Genomic DNA, 9,070 nt, shown 5'->3' with positions numbered 1-9,070 from the left:
TTGACGGTGTTTGCTCTTGAAGCAATACTTCTGCAAAAATTAATTAGGCAACATAGTTTACAAGGAAAATGCAAAATGGAATCAGCAACAGTAAAACATTGTTTGTGCAATAGCTATCTTGAATTTTGGCTGAGTTATTCATTAAATCCCCTGTTTGAGATCACAGTAATCTTTACAACAAACATCAAACTTTGAACACAACTTCAAATGAGTTAAAGTCTGTCTTACTTTGCTTCTTTTTTTTGTTGTTGTTTTTTTTGTTTTTTTTGTTTTTTTTGTTTTTTTTGTTTTTTTTTTTGGTGCACAAAAGCAGGCACGGAGCCATTTTATTGGAAACTGTTAAAGGCAAGGCACTCTGAATGCGGTGGTCTCCTCGAACTTACGGTCGTGTGGCTGCCCCTAGCCTCGGTTCAGAGAAAAATTCAACCAAGACCAGCCTCAAGTCACCTGACATGAGAATCAAATACACTGTATTTAACAACTGGTCGCTTTGCTTTCAACTCAGCAACATACATGAAACAAACTGTAATTTTACAGACACAATATCATGTTAATACAAAGTCCATGAAAGTCTATTAGAAAGTGTCTTTTGTGAATAAACAAGTATTGACAACTGCTATAACATACTTAGGAATGTTTCAGAAAACTTTAAAAATTACTATCAAATGCCCAAGAAGTCAGAAAAATAAGACTAAAGCATTTGTGAAGGGCCATTTCCTTAGTGTGTGAGAATCCACAGTGCAGCTGCGAGGTGACCTGCCCATCACCAGTCCACAGCACCATTGGGGGTGAGGAGGAACACACAGTCGGCTCCAGGGGCTGCCCACCAACATTCCCAGGGGGAATTCTCTTGAATCAAAGCAACCTGGCAACTGGGAGTATTGTCTAGTATCTTTAGGAAAAGTGTCCAGCTGTCCGGTCATCAAGAACAGTCTGTTCACTACTCACGTGTCTTGATTTTAAAGAAATGCACACTCTGGGGCACCTGGAGCTTCCCTGAGGAGCTTACAGACACCACCTCAAAGAAGCCCTCCAGAAGTCTGAGCTGAAGTGCAGCTGGACAGGTGGACTGCTAAGGCAGGCAAGCCTGTCTGCGGCAGTATGTGGAGGGCCCTCTAGCAGGCCCAACACACGGGCTTCCTGCATACTGGGTCTCACGGGGGGCTGGCCTGTGCACAGAACTTCTCCCTTTTTGGGGCAGACTTGCCAGAACCCATGATCCCAAAAGGACCACCCCCCTAGACAGACAGCCTGACAGGCAGGCAGAGGGCCAATGCTCATGAGAGCATTTCCAAGGACACGTGACTGCCCAGCTGCTGGTGGGGCTGGAGGGAAGGTGAGGTGGGCATCAGAGCACCCACTCCCACCTGTGGGCATTCATGTTCCACAGGGAAAGATGCTCAAGTTCTATCAAAGATGCAAATCAAAAAATGTCATCCCAGAGGAGTCTGAACTCTTACATGAAAACATGAGGGGGGAAATCTCCTGGTGGGGCATCCAAAATTTATTAAAAAAAAAAAAAGTAAGGTGATTTTAACTATTCTATTCTTTAATGCTATTCAGTATAGTTACAGTTAGAAAATAAATCCTTATCAGACTATGTAAGGGACACTGTTTTCAACAGAAAGCTACCTGAGTTAACATGTACAAAGGTTCAAAGAAATGGGCACACAGATGCCACCCATGGATTTTTTGGGAAATGACAATGGACTGGTCAGATCACCCATGACACAAGTAAAAGTGACCTTCCCCATCACTGTGTGAAGCCTGCTGGTGAAGAGAGGCCGTGGGACCTGGGCTGCTGCAGCAGATCTGCCAGCACATCTGGACCGTCAGGCTGCTCACCTGGTAATCAGCTTGACAACTGAGACGGGCAGGCGACAGTGAAGGAAAAACAGCAAGAGCCCAACGAGATTAACGTCTTGAGCAACTAAATGCAGAAACAGGAGGGAGGGACAGAAGGCCACAGCCTGCAGGGGCAAGAGCAGGATTGTCCTTTCAGGGCAGCACCCAGCGCCCTACTGGAGGCTGGCCCCGGGTGGAGCAGGCCCCCGCCTGTGCTGGGCAGCACACGCCTGCAGGGCCCGGGACTGCCTGATCTGTCGAAGGCGTGTTCCACTTGTCCTAAAACTTCGCACACGGGTTTTGTTCTTTAAACAAACCATATTTTTTTCTGATTTCGTCATGTCTCGACTTCATCTCGGCTCTCCTCTCCTCCTGCCGAACCCTCCTTTCTTCCTGCTCTCTCATGGCCCGCTCTTCACCTTTATCTGGCTTCTGACTTCTCTTCCACCGGCAGCAGCAGCAGCAGCAGACAGTGATGCCCAGGAGGACGGTGCCCCCCAAGACCAACATGGCAATGATCAACGCCTCAAAGTTCACCCAGCAAACGCCCCAGCGTGCAGAGCTCAGCTTGCAGAGAGAGCCAGGGAGCAGTATTTTTCTGACTGGGTAGTCCAAGCATGCGTTATTAGCGTTGCACCACAGACAAGAGACATTCTTCAGGCACTCTTCACAGGATCCGTTTGTGTTCTGAGAACAACCGGCTCCGGGCGGTTCCTGCGCTGCGCCGCTGGCGAGGGGCAGCCCGCAGCGCAGCATCGGCCCGCGAGCCCCTCCTGGCACCATGGTCGGTGGGCTGGTCAGCGGTCTCGACACCAACTACTCCGACGCCAGCCCCGCGGCCTCTGCCCGGAAGAGCTGGGGCGACGGAGGTCAAAGTCTGTCTTACTTTGGATCCATTCTAACAAGCAGCAGGGTGAGAGGCAGAGCCTTATCTCAGGTAAGGCAGGACTCTTCACAAATCTTAGGTAAAATATCCTTATTATGAAGCTAATTTTTTCCTCTTTTCCTATGATTAGCATGACCAAATTCTCAAGTTCAGTGAGTTACAAAGGAGGATTAGAAAATAAAGATTTATAAGCACAGATTTTGAAGATTAACCTGAGATCAGATGGAGCTCTGTTTTCTGATGGAAATGCAGATCTAAAGAGTTATGTTGGCAATCTTTATTTATATGTGTCTTATTATCAGGTTAAGGACTAAGCTTTATTCTTTGATTTCAGGAAAGTTACAGAGACTAGGACATCTATGTAACTTTTTCACAGTTGCAAAATGCAACCTTAGGAGCTCTGCGTAGCTCTCAAGAAAGTCCACTGTCCAAAGTTGCTGTAAGGTGGGAAGGAACCAGAGAAGGGAGCTAATGAAACAATGGTTATCTAGCAAAAGAATTCCTTCATGCCCAAGAGCTGTGTGCCTGAGATCAATGTCAGAGCTGATAGGACTCCTGCACAGAGCCTCCCCAGAGAGGGTACTGCTACAGCAGCCAGGCATCTTGTGCCCTTGCACAGGAACACTCCCAGGCACCAGACATGCCACAGCCATGAGGACATCAGAGACCCCAATCTCAGTCACTGTTGTCCCATTTTCCTATACTGCCCTTCACACTCTTTCTTAAATGTCATTTTAAGAAGTTTATAAAGAATACATCTTAACAGACACAATATCAAGGGTAAATTAGTGTTTTTTTTCCATTTTTTTATTAAAAATCATAAATTTACATAGGGCAATGTTGTTTGATTCATTCTGTTATTTTTTCCCTTCCCCCACCCCTCCCACCCCTCTTTTCCCTCTATACAGTCCTTCCTTCCTCCATTCTTACCACCCTCCTTATCCCTAACCCTAAAACTAACCCTAACCCTAATGCTAACCCCTCCTACCCCCATTATATGTCCTCATCCACTTATCAGAGAGATCATTTGTCCTTTAGTTTTTTGAGACTGGCTTATCTCACTTAGCATGATATTCTCCAATTTCATCCATTTGCATACAAAAGCCATAATTTTAGCATTCTACATGGTGGAGTAATATTACATTGTATATATATGCCACAGCTTCTTTATCCATTCATCAACTGAAGGGCATCTAGGTTGGTTCCACAATCTGGCTATGGTGAATTGAGCAGCTATGAACATTGGTGTGGATGTATCTCTGTAGTATGCTGATTTTAAGTCCTTTGGGTATTAGGCCAAGGAGTGGGATAGCTGGGTCAAATGGTGGGTCCATTCCAAGCTTTCTGAGGAATCTCCATACTGCTTTCCAGAGTGGCTGCACTAATTTGCAGCCCCACCAGCAATGTATGAGTGTACCTTTTTCCCCACAGCCTCGCCAACACCTATTGTTGCTTACATTCTTGATAATTGCCATTCTAATTGGGGTGAGATGGAATGTTAGGGTAGTTTTGATTTGCATTTCTCTTATAACTAGAGATGTTGAACATTTTTTCATAAATCTGTTGATTGCTTCTACATCTTCTTCTGTGAAGTGTCTGTTCATTTCCTTAGCCCATTTGTTGATTGGGTTACTTGTATTCTTGGTGTAGAGTTTTATAAGTTCTTTATAGATTCTGGAAATTAGTGCTCTATCTGAAGTATGAGTGGCAAAGATATTCTCCCACTCTGTAGGCTCTCTCTTTACATACTGAAACTGATAGTTTCCTTTGCTGAGAGAAAGCTTTTTAGTTTGAATCTATCCCAGTTGTTGATTCTTGCTTTTATTTCTTGGGCTATGGGAGTCCTGTTAAGGAAGTCTGATCCTAAGCCAACCAGTTGAAGGTTTGGACCTACTTTTTCTTCTATAAGATGCAGGGTCTCTGGTCTGATTCCGAGGTCCTTGATCCATTTTGAGTTTAGTTTTGTGCAGGGTGAGAGATAGGGGTTTAGTTTCATTCTGTTGCATATGGATTTCGGGTTTTCCCAGCACCATTTTTTGAAGAGGATATCTTTTCTCCATTGCATATTTTTGGCACCTTTGTCTAGTATGAGAAAATTGTATTTATTTGGGTTTGTGTCCGTGTCCTCTATTCTGTACCATTGATCTACCTGTCTATTTTGGTAACAATACCATGCCGTTTTTGTTACTATTGCTTTGTAATAGAGTTGAAGATCTGGTATTGCGATACCCCCTGCTTCGCTCTTTCTACTGAGGATTGCTTTAGCTATCCTGGGTTTCTTATTCTTCCAGATGAATTTCATAATTGCTTGCTCTATTTCTGTAAAGAACATCATTGAGATTTTAATTGGAATTGCATTGAATCTGTATAGCACTTTTGGTAGTATGGCCATTTTGACAATATTAATTCTTCCTATCCATGAACATGGGAGATCTTTCCATCTTCTAAGGTTTTCTTTAATTTCTTTCTTTAGTGTTCTGTAGATCTGATTGTAGAGGTCTTTCACCTCTTTTGTGAGGTTGATTCCCAAGTATTTTATTTTTTTCGAGGATATTGTGAATGGGGCAGTTTTCCTAATTTCTCTTTCTAAAGATTCATAAATTATGTATAAAAATGCATTGGATTTAAGATCTTGTAACCTGCTACTTGACTGAATTCACTTATGAGTTCTAAGAGTTTTCTGGTGGAATTTCCAGGTTCCTCTAAATATGTAATCATGTCATCAGCAAATAGGGGTAGTTTGAGTTCTTTTCCAATTCATATCCCTTTAATTTCTTTGGTTTGTCTAATTGCTCTGGCTAGAGTCTCAAGAACGATGTTGAATAGAAGTGGTGAAAGAGGGCATCACTGCCTTGTTCCAGTTTTTAGGGGGAATGCTTTCAGTTTTTCACCATTTAGAATGATATTGGCCATGGGCTTAGCATAGATGGCCTTTACAATGTTAAGGAATGTTCCCACTACCCCAATTTTTTCTAGTGTTTTGAGTATGAACGGATGCTGTATTTTATTGAATGCTTTTTCTGCATCTATTGAAATAATCATGTGATTCTTAACTTTTAGTCTGTTGATATGGTGAATGACATTTATTGATTTCCGGATGTTGAACCAACCTTGCATCCCTGGGATAAAACCCACTTGATCGTGGTTCACTATCTTTTTAATATATTTTTGTATCCCGATTTGCTAAAATTTTAATGAGAGTTTCTGCGTCGATGTTCATTAAGTATATTGGTCTGAAGTTTTCTTTCCTTGATGTGTCTCTGTCTGGTTTAGGTATCAGGGTGATACTGGCTTTATAGAATGAGTTTGGGAGTGTTCCTTCCTCTTCTATTTCATGGAATACTTTGAGGAGTATTGGAATGAGCTCTTCTTTAAAGGTTTTGTAGGATTCAGCTGAGCACCCATCTGGTCGGGACTTTTCTTTGTTGGTAGGCTTTTGATGACCTCTTCTATTTCACTGCTTGAAAGTGATTTATTTAAGTTGTGTATGTCCTCCTCATTCAGTTTAGGTAATTTATATGTCTCTAGAAACTTGTTGATGTCTTCGAGGTTTTCTGTTTTGTTGGAGTATAGGTTTTCAAAATAGTTTCTAATTATGTTTTGTATTTCACTTGTGTCTGTTGTGATATTTCCTTGTTCATTCCAAATTTTAGTAATTTGAGTTTTCTCCCTCTTTCTCTTTGTTAGTGTGGCTAAGGATTTATCAATTTTGTTTATTTTTTCAAAGAACCAACTATTTATTTTGTTAATTTTTCCAATTGTTTATTTTGTTTCAATTTCATTGATTTCGGCTCTGATTTTAACTATTTCCTGTCTTCTACTACTTTTGGTGTTGGTCTGCTCTTCTTTTTCTAGGGCTTTGAGCTGTAGTGTTAATTCGTGTATTTCTTGATTTCTACTTCTTTTGTTGAATGTGCCCCATAAAATAAATCTTCCTCTAAGTACTGCTTTCATAGTGTCCCAGAGATTTTGATATGATGTGTCTTTGTTCTCGTTTACTTCTAAGAATTTTTTTATTTCCCTCCTGATGTCTTCTGTTATCCATTCATCATATAATAGCATATTATTTAATCTCCAGGTATTGGAGAAGTTTCTGTTTTCATTCTGTCATTTATTTCTAGTTTCAATCCATTATGATCTGATAGAGTACAAGGTAGTATCTCTATCTTCTTGTATTTGCTAATAGTAGCTTTGTGGCATAAAACATGGTCTATTTTAGAGAAGGATCCATGTGCTGCTGAGAAGAAAGTGTATTTGTTCTTTGTTGGATGGTATATTCTATATAAGTCGGTTAAGTCTAAATTGTTGATTGTGTTATTGAGATCGATGGCTTCTTTATTCAATTTTTGTTTGGATGGTCTATCCAGCGGTGAGAGAGGTGTGTTAAAATCACCTAGTATTATTGTGTTGTGGTCTATTTGATTTCTGGAATTGAGAAGGATTTGTTTGACGTACATGGTTGAACCAATGTTTGGGGCATACATATTCATGATTGTTATGTCCTGCTGATTTATGCTTCCCTTAAGCAGTATGTAATATCCTTCTTTATGCCTTCTTACTAATTTTGGGTTGAAGTCCACATTATCTGAAATGAGGATGGATACTCCAGCTTTTTTGCTGTGTCTGTGTGCATGGTATGTTTTTCCTATCCTTTTACCTTTAGTCTATGGGTATCTTGCAGGCCGTTGGATTTTTCTTTTTAATCCAATCTGCCAGTCTATGTCTTTTGATTGATGAATTCAGGCCATTAACATTCAGGGTTATTATTGTGATATGATTTGTATTCCCAGTCATTTGGCTCATTTTTGTTTTTTGACATGATTTGGTTTCTCCTTTATTTGGCTATTCCTTTAGGCTAGTTCCTCCCATTGCTGATTTGCATTGTTGTTTTTCATCTCTTCCTCATGGAATATTTTGCTGAGAATGTTCTGTAATGCCGGCTTTCTTTTTGTCAATTCCTTTAGTTTTTGTTTATCATGGAAGGATCTTATCTCATCGTCAAATCTGAAAGTAAGTTTTGCTGGGTATAAGAGTCTTGGTTGGCATCCGTTTTCTTTCAGGGCTTCGTAAATGTTCCAGGCCCTTCTAGCTTTTAGGGTCTGGATTGAAAAATCTACTTATATTCTTATTGGTTTCCCCCTGAATGTAGTCTGATTCTTTTCTCTTGTGGCCTTTAATATTGTGTCTTTATTTTGTATGTTAGGTAATTTCATAACAATGTGCCTTGGTGTGGATCTGTTGTAATTTTGTATATTTGGAGTCCTATAAGCCTCTTGTACTTGGTTTTCCATTTCATTCTTCAGATTTGGGAAATTTTCTGTTATTATTTCATTGAATAGATTGTTCATTCCTTTGGTTTGTTTCTCTAAGCCTTCCTCAATCCCAATAATTCTTAAATTTGGCCTTTTCATGATATCCCATAATTCTTGTAGATTCTGTTCATGATTTCTTACCATCTTTTCTGTTTGGTCAACTTTGTTTTCAAGATTAAATATTTTGTCTTCAATATATGAGGTCTGTCTTCCAGGTGTTCTATCCTGTTGGTTATGCTTTCTATGGAGTTTTTAACTTGGTTTATTGTTTCCTTCATTTCAAGGATTTCTGGTTTTTTTTTTTTCAGTATATCTAACTCTTTATTGAAATGATCTTTTGCTTCCCATATTTGCTCTTTTAACTGTTGATTGCTACGATCATTTAATGCCTGCATTTGCTCTTTTATCTCCTCCTTCAATGCCTGCATTTGCTCTTTCATCTCCTCGTTTGCTTCCCTGATTGCTTTTATTATGTACATTCTGAACTCCCTTTCTGATATTTCTTCTGCTGTGCTGTCATTGGGTTTTATTGATATAGTATCTAGGTTTGTTTGGTATATTTTCTTCCCTTGTCTTCTCATATTGGTCAGATGTCAGTGGGACTCTGAGATATTGCAGATTTCCTCTATTGGCTTATAGTGTCCTTGTAGATTGCCAGTGTATCACCTCCCTGCCTTCAGTAGCCTGAAGTCTTGGAGTAACTTGATAATGCAGTGCTTCCAAAGAACGCTGCCCCTATCCCGCTACTGGTTCCAGGGAGAGAGACCTGGAGAGGTCTCTGGCTGCCCAGCCCTGGTCCCAGAGGCTGCTTGCAGGTGAGAGGTCTCCACTGGCTTGGGGACTTGTGGCTGGCTCTGTGTAGAAAGGCTCTCACTGAGCGGTCTGCTCCAAGAAGCTAGCCTAGAAAGGCACTTCCCGCCGGAGGGAGCCAGGCTGCTTGGGGAAGTCCCTGGCTGCCCTGTCCTTGTCTCTGAAGCAACCTGTGGGTGGGCTGGAGCTGGCCTTGCGCTGGTTCTGTGCAGAAAGT

General features: G+C 41.1%; 1 protein-coding gene across 1 annotated transcript; it reads right to left on the bottom strand.

Moving 5' to 3' along the window:
* Window positions 1-304: 304 nt before the first annotated feature.
* On the bottom strand, window positions 305-2,643 carry LOC306648278 (pituitary tumor-transforming gene 1 protein-interacting protein-like). Its single transcript, XM_079118266.1, has one exon. It carries the CDS (start codon window positions 2,626-2,628, stop codon window positions 2,125-2,127), a length of 504 nt encoding a protein of 167 aa, XP_078974392.1. The 5' UTR covers window positions 2,629-2,643; the 3' UTR covers window positions 305-2,124.
* Window positions 2,644-9,070: the final 6,427 nt, after the last annotated feature.

Source organism: Sciurus vulgaris, assembly GCF_902686455.1.
Source record: "Sciurus vulgaris genome assembly, chromosome: 17".
Taxonomy (NCBI): domain Eukaryota; kingdom Metazoa; phylum Chordata; class Mammalia; order Rodentia; family Sciuridae; genus Sciurus; species Sciurus vulgaris.
The sequence above is the reverse complement of the archived record's forward strand: the minus strand, read 5'-3'. Positions and strand labels throughout refer to the sequence as shown.